The 15,387-nt window shown below is 43.1% G+C and overlaps 1 protein-coding gene and 1 non-coding gene across 2 annotated transcripts in view; both read right to left on the bottom strand.

Moving 5' to 3' along the window:
• PKD1L3 (polycystin 1 like 3, transient receptor potential channel interacting) overlaps positions 1 to 15,387 on the bottom strand; it is an 81,542-nt gene that overhangs the window by 29,284 nt on the left and 36,871 nt on the right. The window contains 6 exon segments of the mRNA XM_068993038.1: positions 4,452 to 4,686; positions 4,784 to 4,976; positions 6,326 to 6,506; positions 7,214 to 7,413; positions 8,107 to 8,309; positions 13,097 to 13,243. Coding sequence (XP_068849139.1) covers positions 4,452 to 4,686; positions 4,784 to 4,976; positions 6,326 to 6,506; positions 7,214 to 7,413; positions 8,107 to 8,309; positions 13,097 to 13,243 — 1,159 coding nt within the window.
• On the bottom strand, positions 3,099 to 3,171 carry TRNAG-CCC (transfer RNA glycine (anticodon CCC)). The gene has a single exon. It is a non-coding gene; the product is annotated as a tRNA-Gly (tRNA).

The raw sequence follows: 15,387 nt of genomic DNA, 5'->3' as shown, positions 1-15,387 counted from the left end.
AAACTTTGGGAGACAGTGAAGGACAGGGAAGCCTGGTGTGCTGCAGTCCATGGGGTTGCAAAGAGCTGGACACCACTGAGCGACGGAACAACACAAGAACTCTTGGCTAACCTAAGGTTACATAGATTTTCCCATATGTTTTCTTCTAAAAATAGTTTTATATAATTTTTCTTCTACAAACTCTTAGATTATATAATTCCTTATTAAAATTTTTAAACATACATAAAAATTGGAAGATACAAAAGCTAACATTTCACAGTATATACTTTTTTGAACCATTTGAAAATAATAGACATCATGACATCTCATACCTAATTAAAGGTAGTTCTCACTTTGCATGGCAGTATGGGATGGATACTGCTCCTCCTCCCATGGATGGAGGAGCCTGGTGAGCTGCAGTCCATGGGGCCGCTGAGAGTTGGACAAGACTCAGTGACTTCACTTTCCCTTTTCACTTTCATGCATTGGAGAAGGAAATGGCAACCCACTCCAGTGTTCTTGCCTGGAGAATCCCAGGGACAGCGGAGCCTGGTGAGCTACTGTCTCTGGGGTCGCACAGAGTTGGACACGACTGAAGCGACTTAGCAGCAGCATGGGATCACATAAATGATCTTGCAAGCTGAAACTGTGCAAGGTGATCTTAATCATCAGTGGGGAAAATTATGATTGTTCTGTGACATCTAAAAATTCAGGAGACTTCCCTGGTTCAGTTGTTACAACTCCATGCACTCGAAGCAGAGGGCCTGGGTTGGATCCCTGGTCAGGGAACTAGATCCTGCATGCTGCAACCAACACCTGGTACAGCCAACTAAATTAACAAAAAAAAAAAATAGACAATCTTCTACCTTAGGGGGAAAAAAGGACTCATGTCAAAACATTAAAATCTCTTATTGTGGGCTATAAAGGTACAAGGAAAAATTTTAAAGCTGCGCAGAATTAGTATGTAATTTAAAACATCAGAAACATTAAGAATTAAAGTTATTTCTTGAAAAATTTATCAAGACTAATTTGAACAATGCTGTCCTTCCTCTTCTTATGTAAGTTAGAATTTGGGGACAGCATCTTTTCTATCCATTTGGTGGACTGTCATACTGTTTTAAGTTTGCACTGGCTTCCAGCCTCTTATCCTTTCTGCTTTCAATGCTGTGAAATATCTCCTAGAGTTCATTTAATATTAGTTGTTTAATATTAGTTGCTAGTGTTACTTCCTCCAGGATGTCATCATCCTTTTCCTCATAACCAATTTCTTCATTCAGGTTGGTAAGCTCGACTTCACTAAATTCATCTGGCCGGTATAGCCCCCTGAACACAGGCAATCTTCCTACGGCCAGCTGCTTCTCGGATAACTCCATTCACATTCTATTCAAATTTCACTTTGCATTATCATGTTGTTAACTTGCTGCATTTTGGTCTTTTTTGGCCCAATTCCTCTTTCCGTTATCCATTTTATGGTCAAATGTCACTGTTTATGACTGAGAGACAAGAAAGTAACCCAACTACACAATTTGCTGTCTGTACATAAACAGGATGCCCAGTGAGCAGCCACCCAGGCTTTGAGATGTGACAGGACTGGTCATGGATCATGACAGACACCTAAAAAGACATGTTGTGTACGGAGCGAATTACGGGCTGAAGGTCTAGTAGTAGCTGGCGTTTCATGTGATCACTCATAGCTGATATCCCATGCTGAGATTTGAACTGTCTTGCTGGCAACTGGTGTTATTTAACTGAACCATGGTGACTGAAATTCATGCACAAACTACAACAGTTCAAGGCAAGGACTGCCTGTTTTTAAGCATGTGCCTCCTAAAAACTGGAGCTTCCCAGGTAGTGCTAGTGGTAAAGAATCTGCCTGCTGATGGCAGGAGATGCAGGTTCGATCCCTGGGTCGGGAAAATCCCCTCGAGAAGGAAATGGCAACCCACACCAGTATTCTTGCTTGGAAAATCTCATGGGGTTTTCCTGACAGGCTATAGTCCATGGGGTCACACAGGGTCGGATGCAACTGACACACATGTGCAAGGTTCAAGGCCTCCTAATAATCAGGCCATTTTCATATCATTATGACACTTAAGGAAATGACCAATAACTTCCTAGTACACTGTCTGATCCATATTAAAAATGGCTCATTTATTTCAAGGACCTAGAACAGCCCTCCCTCATGAACTTTTCTCTTGTAATACTGACTTTTCTAGCTGAAAACTAGCTTTGTATTCACAGTGATACCCCCTGAAGCGTGATCCACGGGTGAGCAGCCATCACCTGGCAACTAGCTGATTTCAGAACCTTGGGCTCCACTCCAGAACTCCTGTCCTCCATTTTGGCGTGTATCTTTTTAAATTAGTTATGCCTGGAAATAGTTAAGACCTTTCCACAAATTCAGTATTTGTTTGCAACAATGGAATTTTTTAGACTGTTTAATTACTACCACTCCTCTTAACTGGATCTACTGTCTATTTTCCTTTATGTTTTGCATTATTTTAAGTTTGATCATCCTGGTCCATTAATTTGATTCTCAATAATGACATCTTCAATCCAAAGCCTGAATTCTTAAAATCTGCAAATCGCCTTTTTCATTTCCGCAAAGTCTTTCTCTGTGTGTCTGCTCTAACGGAATCTCTTTAAGAGCTCCTGTTATTGTCTCTTCCCGCAGTTCTTATTTAAGGTCTACCCACTCCTTGTACACTGTCGATCTTTTAGGATCAGTGCTTCTCAAACGGGGCTCTTCTTCGGAATCACCTGGGAAGTTTGTGACATTCTGGGCCTTGGATCCCATCTCCAGGGATTATGATTTGACTGGTCTGGAGAGAGGCCTGGCTCCAAATGTTTCAAAAGCTCCCCAGGTCTGCTTGTGGGTTCTTAAAGCATAAGTGATCGTGTCACAAAAATTCAGAAGTTTGGAGACTCTATAGGACAACTTGGTTTCTTCACATACATAGTAAGAAAAGTAGCAAGAACAGAAAATGAGGGACAGAGATAAAGGGATGAAGAACGTATAGATTACTTATTTTTTACAGTCTCTTAAAAAAAAAAACTTATTTATTATTTATTTATTTATTTGGCTGCACTGGGTCTTAGTTGTGGCATGTGGGATCTAGTTCCCTGACCAGGGATTGAACCTGGGCCCCCTGCATTGGGAGCTCAGAGTCTTACCCACTGGACCACCAGGGAAGTTCCTAGATTAAGTATAAAAATGCATGAGACAGGACTTCCCCGGTGGTCCAGCGCTTAAGAATCTGCCTGCCAGTGCAAGGGATATGAGTCTGATCCCTGGTCTAGGAAGATCCCACATGCCACAGAGCAACTAGGTAGCTGTACCATGACTACTGAGCCCACAGACCTCAAAGAAGAGCCTGTGTGCAGCAACAGAGACCTGGCACAGTTAAAAGTCAAATAAATTCAAAAACAAACATGCGACAGAGCAACTCACTGCAACACATGGACCTTATTTAGATCTTGATTTGAACAAAACAACTATAAACACTTAGGAGACAACCAGGAAAATGTGAACACTGATTGGATTTTTAAAACCTGTAGCAAAATACACATTACGAAAAACTTACCATTTTAAGTTTAAAATATACCTTAACCATTTTAAGGTGACCAGTTCAGCAGTGTTACATACATTCACACTGTTGTGTAGATATCAGGAAATTGTTATTTAGGTGTGATAATGGCTCATATTTATGTTTTAAAAAGAGGAGGGTTTGTCTTTTGAAAATACACAGGCTGAAATCTTCATGGATAAAACGATATAAAGTCTGGTATTTTTTTTCCAAGATAGATGAAACAAGACTGGCCATGAATTGTGGAGTAACTGTTGAAGCTGGGTAACAGGAATTTAGGATTCATTATACTACTTCCTACACGTTTGTGTATGACATTTTCCTTAAAGTTTAAGGAAAATGAAGATTTTTTTAAAAGTAAGTTTTCTTACTTAGTAGTTTATTATTGATTTTTTGTTTGCATGCGTGCTAAGTCCCTTCAGTCGTGTCCAACTCTTTGTGACCCTATGGACTCTACCCGCCAGGCTCCTCTGTCTATGGAATTCTCCAGGCAAGAATACTGGAGCTGGGTACCAGGCCTTCTTCCAGTGGATCTTCTGGACCCAGGTACTGAACCTGGGTCTCCTGAACTGGCAGGTGGTGGGTTCTTTACCACTAGTGCCACCTGGGATGCCCTATTATTGATTTTTTAACTTGTCTCTCATAACTCCCCCATCCTTTTCTGCTAAATTTCTACCAGTCTTACCAGTTCTCCTTAGTTTTTTCCACGACTACTACACACACACCCCTAACAAATTTTACCCTGTCCATTTCTGTTTCTTTTTGTTCTTGTCAAGTTGTCAGAACCATGAGGCACCTTGGACTGACACCCACAGACCTTGGTTTCCCAAGCTTCCTGCAACTATAGCGCTTCCTCCCATGCTGGAGTGACAGTTTCTCACATACCTTTGCTGGCTGGCTGATGAAGGTGTTCTGAAGCAATGACAGTATCATCGAAATAACCCAGCTGGTGGCTTGGTCTTTGTTCAGTTCCAGGCTATAAAGTGCTGTAAAGAAGGCTGAGGCCAGGCTAGTGACACCCAGAAGGAGCCAGCAGAAGTATGTCAACCATCTGTGCCAGCCTTCAGAGAGACGCTGCTTCCCTTCTTCTGGGCTCAGGATGGGGAAACTGGTTGCCTCCCTTAGGAACAGAAGTTGAAGGAATAACCAACCTAGTCAACAGCTGACAGAGAGGTTTAGGAAGACGACATGTGGTAAAGCCCAGTGGGGTGTGTTACCTGGATAGCCCTTGCTCTGTGCGAAGAACATGGGTTTCCAAGAGTTCCTGGAGTTTTTGCAGTTGGTGGACTGCACCAAGGAAGTCACTGGGGTGATCAGCCTGAGTGGGACTCAGTGTCTGTAAGTGAGATTGGAGCCTCTGCAGAACTCTGAGCAGGTAACTGCAGAAATGATGGTGGTTTTCAGGAACCACTGAAAATACAGCCCAGGTTGACATGTGAATAAGTGGAAGATTTCAAGGAACAGAAATTCTTGGTAGAAACAAGCAATCTGTTAACTGATGAAAGTCGCTCAGTTGTGTATGACTCTTTGCGACTCCATGAACTATACAGTCCATGGAATTCTCCAGGCCAGAATGCCTGAGTGGGTAGCATTTTCCTTCTCTAGGGGATCTTCCCAACCCAAGGATTGAACCCAAGTATCCCACATTGCCAGAGGATTTTTTACCAGCTGAGCAACAAGGGAAGCCCAAGAATACTGGAATGGGTAGCCTATCCCTTCTCCAGTGGATCTTCCCAACGTAGGAGATGAATCAGGGTCTCCTGCATTGCGGGCAGATTCTTTACCAACTGAGCTATCAGGGAAGCCCCCTGTTAACTGATAATGAAGTTAAATTTCCTAGTCAATGAACACTGAAGAATACAGAACTGTATTCTCTGAGCAGGCTGGTATATTTGCAACAATTTGTAAAATCCTATATTACTTTGATAGAGAATCAAAGTAATTTTTAAAGCTAATTGAGTTTTTTCACCAGAACTGCAGTACATGTGAACCCCACTCCAGCATTCTTGCCTGGAGAATCCCCTGGACGGAGGAGCCTGGTGGGCCGAAGTCCATGGGGTCGCTAAGAGTCGGACACGACTGAGCAACTTCACTTTCATGCATTGAAGGAAATGGCAGCTCACTCCAGTGTTCTTGCCTGGAGAATCCCAGGGACGGGGGAGCCTGGTGGGCTGCTGTCTATGGGGTCGCACAGAGTCGGACACGACTGAAGCGACTTAGCAGAATATAAATGTGAATGGGAAGTTGCTCAGTCGTGTCGGACTCTTTGCAACCCCATGGACTATAGCCTACCAGGCTCCTCTGTCCACGGGATTTTCCAGGCAAGAGTACTGGAGGGGGTTGCCATTTCCTCCTCCAGAGGATCCTCCCGACACAGGGATGGAACCCAGGTCTCCCACATTGTAGGCAGACGCTTTACCGTCTGAGACACCAGGGAAGAAGAGTGCCTAGAAGGCCCAAACATCATTCCAGAGAAGAAAGAGAATAACACTTTCACAGCCTCTGACAAAGCAGATGAAGTATGGAGGAGTCTGAGACAGAGGACATTTTTGGTGGGTTTTTCTTTTAACCTTTACTTTGTAAGACCAGATATTCTGTCTCAAAAGCTCTGAGAGGTAGCAGAGCTGTCTGCCCTCTGCTGGGAGTTTAATGAAATGAGAAAACAACAGAAGGTGGCATCATGCCTGTTGATTATGCTGAGACCGTGTCGGGTGTGTGGAGTGGGGACAGATAAAAGATCAAATCCTAAAACTTACTGCCATTTGCCCAGTAGGGTCCTGCCTGCTGGGGACAGCCTGGATGCTCTAAATAAGAACAGATGAGGCTGGACAAAAGCTTCAGCAGCTCGTTTATGCTGTCAGAACACCATGAAGATGGTTCGCACTCTGAGAGTAGGTACATATTTCTCCTGAGCAGGAATCCCACAGTTTCCTTTAATTCCTGAAAGTGGAACCAAGAGGGGAAAAGTCAGTTTTACACTGAACTCAGGACTGGGAGCACTTACAGACAGTCATGAGGCGGTTTATCTCCTCGGAGGGGCATATGCTCAGTGTGTGTGCATGCTAAGTCGCTTCAGTCGTGTCTGACTCTTTGCGACCCCATGGACTGTAGCCCTCCAGGCTCCTCTGTCCATGAGATTCTCCAGCCAAGAATACAGAGTGGGTTGCCATTTCCTCTTCCAGGGGATCTTCCCGACCCAGGAATTGAATGTGTGACTCTTAACGTCTCCTGCATTGGCAGGTGGGTTCTTTATCACTAGTGCCACCTGGGAAGCCCTATGCTTAGTGTAAACGACCTCAATTTTTCACTTTCTCTGTCCTTTTGCACAAAGAAGTCACCTCACAGAAGCTTCAGAACTAGTTTTAGGAGAGAATCCAGGATGAAAGAAGAAGAGTTTGAGCAAACATCAAAAGACTAAGACACGTCCAGAGCAGGGCATTCTGCACTCACGTCAGTGCTGAGAACACTCCAGAATCAAGAGAAAGAACTGGAGGCAGGATGACGATGGCGCAGGGCACAGGGATCAGAGCACAGCCCTACAGCTAGCAGGGCTCCGGAGCCTTGCCGGAGAGCCTCATTCACTGGCCTTCTCCACCACGCTGGGGAGAGCAGCATGACGTTTACCTGTGAACTCTCACACCGCTCACCTCAACCACCTCCGTCAGAGAGAGAGGCTCTGAAGAAGCATCCGAGGGGCAGGAGGCCTGGATGGGAGGAAAGACAGGCAGAGGCTCCTGTGGTTGGATCAACGGGAAAAGCCGCCCAATCACAAGACTGATGGGGAAAAAGATGACTGCAGTTTGGATGCTGACGAGCAGTTCAGACCAGGTCACAGCAAACCGGCCCACTGGAAAAAAAAAAAGCATGACATCAACCCTCATCCTTAACCACTGAAACTGTCTCCGAGACACTCCTCTCCCAGGTTTAAGTGTTGTTTTACAATTTATTTTAATTGGAGTATAATTGCTTTACAATGTGGTGCTAGTTTCTGCTGTGCAGCAATGTCAATCAGCTGTGAGTATACATTAATATATCCCCTCCCTCCTTGCCTGCCTCCCACCCCCACTCCCATCCTGCCTCCCCAGGTCAGCACGGAGCCCTGAACTGAGCTCCCTGTGCTCTCCAGCGGCTTCCCACTAGCTATCCAGTTCACACGTGGTACTGTACACGTCAGCTACTCTCTCAGCTCACCCCACCCTCTCCTCCCCACCCCCGCCGCCAGGTCCAAAGTCCATGCTCTACGCCCTGCAGTTTAAGTATTTATTTACCAGTTAACTATGATTATCTAAGGATAGCAAGTTATTCCGACAGTCAAGATCCTGATGTGTCTCTAAGGCCATTTCATTTGTTAATGAGTGAGATCAATGAGAAAATGTGTACTCTAATGTTAGAGTGAATGAGTATTCTCATTTAAGAGTAGAATTAGATGAGTACTCTAATGGGAGGGCAGCAGAGGAAAAATGAAGGCCCGTCGTGACTCCGTTTCTAACTTGGAAGGAAGGAACGGAGTGTAGCAGCAACGGCACACGGCAGGGCTCACCCCGAGCTTGCTCATCTCTCTTGGTGGTGGTACTGTTCACTTTCCAGAACATGACGTTGATGACCATGTTGCAGAGAAGGAGGGTCATGTAGCAGGTGAGCCGCTGGAGCCTCGTAAACTGGTTCCAGGGGTGTCGAGTTGCGACTGAGAGCCACAGGCAATCCTGGGTGAGCTTCTCTATGATCATGGAGGAGAACAGGTGTCTAACAAGATAAGTCAGAATGAGAAATGCATAAGATTTCACTCTGAACTTGCCCTCGTTTGAGATGTGGTTCAACTGGCGGCAAGCGACATATCAACAGCTCGGCCACTGCTCAACACTTTTGTGAAGAAGGTTTCAGGTGACACGGTATGATTTTTGCTGCTGTTGTTGTTACCACAGGGTAAAAGGTTTTTGAGGATAAGGGTAACTTTACGAGATTTTAAAACTAAAACCTTGTTTTGGCTTTACCAGAGGTTTTGATAAGTCTTTTTTATTCTTGGAAAATTTGCATTAAGCTTCCACTCAAGATAGGGGCTTCCCTGGTGGCTCAGATGGTAAAGAATCTGCCTGCAATGCAGGAGACCTGGGTTTGATCCATGGGTCGGGAAGATCCCCTGGAGTAGGAAATGGTAACCCACTCCAGTATTCTTGCCTGGAGAATTCCATGGACAGAGGTGCCTGGCGGGCTGGGGTCACAAAGAATCTGACATGACTGACTGACTAACATTTTCACTTTTTCCACTCAAGATAGTTATAAGGTAAGGTAAACTTATATAAGGTAAACTCATACTTGGAGAACCTTCTCTACTCTCCCAAGAAACTATAAATACAATATAAAAAGAAAAATTAAAAATATTAGCTGGGCTTAAAAACAAATGTCTCTGAAGAAGAGGCATGGGGTGAGAAACCAGATGGTAAGTGGGGGAGAAGGCACAGGATTCTGAGCTCCAGGTCTGGAAGAAGGCATACACAGGCCAAAGTCTGATTCCCAGAGAGTAACTGAAAGTGATCCAAGGCGGGAGGGAAAAGGAAGGGCGACTAAAGCCAACCTCACTGCCTGCAGCCAGGGCTGAGGCTGGAGCTCACGGAAGAACTCGGCAGAACCGGAAAACTACCGCAGGGCTACATGTTTGTAAGTAGGGAGGCAGGTGAGAGCGGGCAGCCCCTCGACCAGAACACAGCCAAGAGACCCACTGGCTCTGACAAGGTGTGCGACAGGTCCTTTCATCCATTTCTCTGAGGAATAGGAGCTTCGAGATGGGGTCATAAAATAAACCCTAGGTTCTAGACTAGTGATGTGAAGGGCTGCACGAAAAAGATCGAGAAAAGATTAGTCAGGGATATGTGGAGAAGGAGAGAGATGTTGAGATTAAAAAATGAAATCCACCTACAACCCCACATTCCTAAACATATTTATAAATCTAATGCTGAGAAAGGCAGCCAACACAATATTTCAGTCCAGAAGAAACTAATTTTGTGGGACAGTCTGACAAAGACTTTAAGCGTTTCAGGTTGCTCAAAGATACAAGTAAAGCTACAAAACAGAAAGAGACTCACAAACTTAGAAAACGGTTGCTGGGGGAAGGAATAGTGAGGAAGTTTGGGAAGGTCATGTACACACTGCTATATTTAAAATGGATAACCAACAAGGACCTACTGAATAGCAGATGGAACTCTGCTCAGTGTTAGGAGGCAGCCTGGATGGGAGGGAGGGTTTAGGGGAGAATGGATGCATGTATATGCATGGCTGAGTACACTGGCTGTTCACCTGAAACTACCACACATTGTTAATCAGTTTTATCTCCATACAAAACAAAGTTTAAAGTTCAAAAAAATAAATAAATATATATATAAAAGAAAACGTCAGTTGCTACTTGCATTGTAGTGATTGTTTTGTTTGCTACTATTGTATCCCATGTCTCAGCAATTTGCAGCAAGATCCAAAGGCCTTGAGGGGAGGCCCTGTGCTTTAGAAGAAAGAATCTTCATTCAGTAGGAGAGGGGATAAGACCTGAGCCTCTGCTGTTTCTTATGTGCTTCATCTGGAGCAAGTCAATTTAACCAATCCCTGCTACCTTTTATACACCTATGAAATAAAGAACTTGACAGTAAATAATGATATAAAAATGATACAAGGAATAATGTTCACTTCAAAAGAATAAAAAATGATGAAAACCCCAGAAATAAAATAAATTTGAAATCTTAAAATGGAAAAATATGGTCCTCAAAACAAAATAATTAGGAGAAAGAGACACTGGTTTAAGAGAAAATCAGTGAACTGCCACAGACAAAAAAGATATGCATGCAAGAGAGGCTTAAAACCATGGAGGAGCGTTAGACAGACTTTGCACACAGAGAGGGAATGTCAGAGGAGCAGTATTTTCAGAAGTGACATTTGAGAATTTCTGTTTATTGAACACTCTGTATATCAAAAATGCATTTCGGGACCCCCACCTCCGCCCCGCCCGGAGGTCCGGTGGTTAAGACTCCAGGCTTCCATGGTCAGGGAACTAAGATCCTGCATGCCGTGCAGCACGGCCCCCCAGAAAAGCACATTTTACGTGTATTTTACCACAATAAAAAATTTTTAAGTACACTCTGAGTGCTAAACAGGATTAAAAAAAAAAGGTAAATCCATAGTGAAAAGAACTATGGTAAAATTTGGGACATCAAGGATGAGAAAAGACAACATACCTTAGAAGAATAACAGGTAGACCGACATAACAACAGAGGCAGTGCTGAAAGGCAGTCCTCCATGAATGCTTCACATTTAGGCATTTATACAAACTTTGCTCTTGGACTATGTTTTCAAGTATCTTTGTGTAAGCAGACAGCCCTAAGAAGACAGAATCAGGATCTCTCTTTGGAGACAATTTACATTTCCAGATTATAAAGACAGAGACTTCTTGCTTCCCAGAGACTTTCTAGGGTAATAAAGATAGACATGCCTTCCTCTCACCCCTTGAGAGAGTTGCCTACATTCCAGGCTGATAATGTCTTATTCTATAGGGAAGGATGGGCAGTTTTTCTGGCAGCTCATAGATCAGCATCTCTTGGTTTTGGGGTTCCTCTTTTGTAACATACCTCGACTGCACGTGCAGCTCACAGCTGGCTCTCATCACATCACCCTGTCAAATCAGGGAGCTGCCACAAATTACTGCTCTGGCGGCTACTACTGCTCTAAGTAGTAAACTGTCTAAATCCATTTGGGTCAGTGGAAACAGAGGAATGAACACCTCTGAAAATTCCTCCGCAAAAGCAATGATAAAACTTCTTTTAAAAAGTCAGAATCAAAATTTTCAGAACTCAGGTAAATAACCAAAGATTTGTAGGAGTGTTTACATAAGAAAAATGGTTAAACATCCATAAGAACAGTGAATTTTGCAGCATTTTAATTGGCCCTGTTTCCCCATCTCCCTTCCCCTAGCTCCATGGTAACCTTGAAAACCAAGAGCCTTCAGTCACAGAGAAATCCAGCAGCCTGGCAGTCACTAGAGCGGCCAGAAGGGGATTAAAAGCATCCTTCCCAGAGAGCCGTCATTATCTGACTTGTCTGGTAGTTCCCAGGAAAACTCCACTGGCAAGACTGCCCTTATTTGATATGACTGGACACTCATCCAGTTAAAAATGGTTCTTCTTTGAGGGCACTGTCAAAAATATTCAGAGGCAACTGTTTAACTTCACAGCTGCCTGATATGGTAGGCAAACAACGGGCTCATCAAAAACCCTCACTGAGCTTCAACACAGTCCTGGGAATCTAATGATAGGAGGCCATGTGCATGCCCAGGGATGTTGGCATGCTCAGGAAATAGCTGGTCAGGCCCTATACTTCTGCTCCTGGAAGAACCCTGCAGCTCTCAGCAAGCAGGAAGTGAAGGCTCAGGCAGAGCTGTCAGCTACCTGGCTGCATGCTGAAGGCATGGCACAACATGTGTGCAAAACCCCTCAGCAAAGGCTGGGAGGCTTACTGGCTCAGGCCTTTAAAGAAGTCTCTGTCTAGTTATTAGCTGACCACTGAACTGACTGAGCAAGAACTTCAGTTTTCACATATGATAGAAATACAGATTTTACAGGATTAGTTCAAAACAGACACAGGACAGCAACAGACACTAAGGACAAGTGCTGGGGGAGAGGAAGGAGATCGGATCTTCAGGGTGGCCACGTTTCATTATTTAAAATGTCCCGTTTTCAACAAAAGATCACAAGACACGAAAGGAAACACAGTGTCTCTCTCCCTCACACACACACACACACACCACACTCAACAGATTGTTACTGAGGAAGCCCAGACACTGGATTTACTAAAGATTTCAAATCGGCTGTTTTAAATATGTTCAGAGAAATAAGGGAAATCATGTTGAACTAGCTAAAGGAAAGTAAATGAGCATGATGTCTTGCTAAATAGAGTATTAATGAAGATACAGAAATTATTATCATTATTGGTCACACTGTGTGGCATGCAGGATCTTAATTCCTGATTAGGGATCAAACCCATGCCCCCTGCATTGGAAGTGTGGAGTCTTCCAATGAACCACCAGGGAAGTCCCCAGAGATTATTTTAACTAATTTTTTTTAAAGTTTTTTAAAATGTGAACCATTTTTAAAGTCTTTATTGAATTTTTTTTTTTACAATTTTGCTTCTGTTTCATATATTGGTTTTTTGACCATAAGGCATATGGGGGTCTTAGCTCTCTGACCAGGAATCAAACCGTTGCCCCCTACACTGGAATTGTGGAGTCTTATCCACTGGACCACCAGGGAAGTTCTCAGAAGTTATTTTTTTAAAATAACCAAATAGAAAGAGTGCAGCTGAAAAATACAGTAAGTGAAATGGAAAATTCACTAGAGGCTCAATAGCAGATGTGAGCTGGCAAGAGAAAGAAGATAGGTCAAACTTGAAGGTAGGTCAATTGAAATTGTCTTGTCCAAGGAACAGAAAGAAAAAAGAATGGAGAAAATGAAGAGAGTCTCAGAGACAGGTAGCATATCATCATTTCTCAACAGTACCTAAAGGAAAACAGCTCCCTCTTTGAGACTGGCATGAAGACCCGGTCGCGCTCACAGTCTCCAAGGTTCACGGCCAGCCAACAGTTGCACAGGAAGTGCCATTTCCTTTTACCTGCTATGTCAGTGACAGTTACCTGGCTTACATACCTACAGTAAAATAAAGACAGTCATGTTAGAGGGTGGGCATCAAACAACTGCTGTAATAAGCAGTGACCTTATGGAAACAACCTCAATGTCCATTGATGGCTGAATGGATAGAGAAAGTGTGGTATATATAACACATACAATGGAATATCATTCAGTTATTAAAAAAAGAATGAAATTTTGCCATTTGTGACATGAATAGATGGCATTACCCTAAGTGAAATAAGTCAGAGAGAGACAAAGACAGATATGATCTCACTTATACGTAAAGGCAAAGCAAAACAAAACACAAACAAAAACCCAAAACCTAGCTCACAGATTCAGAGAACAAATGAGTAGTTGTAGGGGCAGAGGGTGGGGGTGGGTGGGTAGATGAGGTCAGGAGAGTCAAAAGGTACAGACGGCCAGTTATAAAATAAGCCAAGGGGATGTAACATACAGCATGGCGACTGTAGTTAATATATATGAAAACTGCCACAAGAGCAGATCTTAACTCTCACAACGAGAAAAAAATTCTCTATGTATGGTGATGCTTGTTAACTAGACTTATGGTGATTATTTCACAATACATACAAACATCAAATCATTAGGTTGTAGACCTGAAGCAAATATAAAGTTGTATGTCAATTATACTGCAATAAAAATAATAAAACGAAAATCTTTTATTGACAGAGGGTGTCCAAGTAAACAGATTCTGCTTCATTGTAGGGGCAAGAGCCAAAGAAAGAAACTAGACCTGATCCCACTTTTCCCTCCCAACCTCTAAAGGAGTTCACATACCAAATATCAGAACGCAGACTTCCATAACCTGGAATAGTCAGTGTGTTTCTATTCCTTAAGATTTCTTCTTTCTACAAGTGACAGCGCCCCACCACCTTTGCAAATATCCCATCTGCCTTCATCTTTCATCACTAGGGTCTGCTGCTGCTGCTAAGTCACTTCAGTCATGTCCGACTCTGCGCGACCCCCATAGATGGCAGCCCACCAGGCTCTGCCATCCCTGGGATTCTCCAGGCAAGAACACTGGAGTGGGTTGCCATTTCCTTCTCCAGTGCATAAAAGTGAAAAGTGAAAGTGAAGTCGCTCGGTCATGTCCGACTCCTAGTGACCCCATGGACTGCAGCCTACCATGCTCCTCCGTCCATGGGATTTGCCAGGCAAGAGTACTGTAGTGGGCTGCTATTGCCTTCTCCTCACTAGGGTCTTAGGGTGTGTAAATGGAGAGTGGGCTTTTATGTTTATATTAATGACTTGTCTTGTTTGGGTCTGCGGCTTCATCTTGGCTTCAGAGCAACAGGTCCTGAAACTTCATCCTCTTTTCAACCCGTTTTTTTTTTTTACCATGTGTCTCTGTCTTCACCCCTGATTTCAACCATCAACCAATCTGTCCTGCAGAACCTCTGCTCTGCCTGTTTGACTTCATCTTGCACCTAGTTGGCTAATCTCCTTTACTGTAAGGATGCTACTTCTCCAAAAGTCTGTATGAAACCATTCAAATCTCTCAGGTCAAAATTCTTATTTCAGTTGGAAGTTATTTTCTGTGTGAGGAGCACAGATCACTTTAAAGCTAAAATTATTTCTGGGACTCTCTTTTGAAGCAGTTAATAAAATCACAGGTGACTAAGTTGCATTTGATTTAAACTTAGCTACTTGTTAAAGCTTTCATTTAATAGCAAAGTATAAAAAAGAGAAAGTATTCATTTTCTGATTGGTAAGAAACTAGTCACCCGTTTTTTTCTCTGCTCTCCTTTCATATAGGAGAGAAACAGAGAATCTAATGTATGTCAGAACAATCTAGTTGATACATTCACTATGATTAGTAGAAAGATACAGAAAGCATAGTCATTTCCTAAGAAAAAATGCTGGCAGTCTGCTTCTTATTGGGGGTGGATAGTTCTTTTGCCTCTCTGTGTTTTCCAAGTTTTTTGTACTCAAACATCTATTACTTTTGCAATTAAACAAAGAAAAGAAAATATTGACTAAAAAAATTCTTTGAAAGAGCCTTAATAACAAAGTCTAGAAGTGAACAGGCAACTCTTGAGAATTGTAACAAATATTTATTGTTACAATATTGACTGTAATTATCAGTTATAACAAATATTTATTGAGTCCTACTATAATTTTGACACTGTATGTGCTGTTGAGAA

Source organism: Capricornis sumatraensis, chromosome 20, assembly GCF_032405125.1.
Source record: "Capricornis sumatraensis isolate serow.1 chromosome 20, serow.2, whole genome shotgun sequence".
NCBI classification, from domain to species: domain Eukaryota; kingdom Metazoa; phylum Chordata; class Mammalia; order Artiodactyla; family Bovidae; genus Capricornis; species Capricornis sumatraensis.
This window is presented reverse-complemented; position numbering and strand designations above follow the sequence as displayed.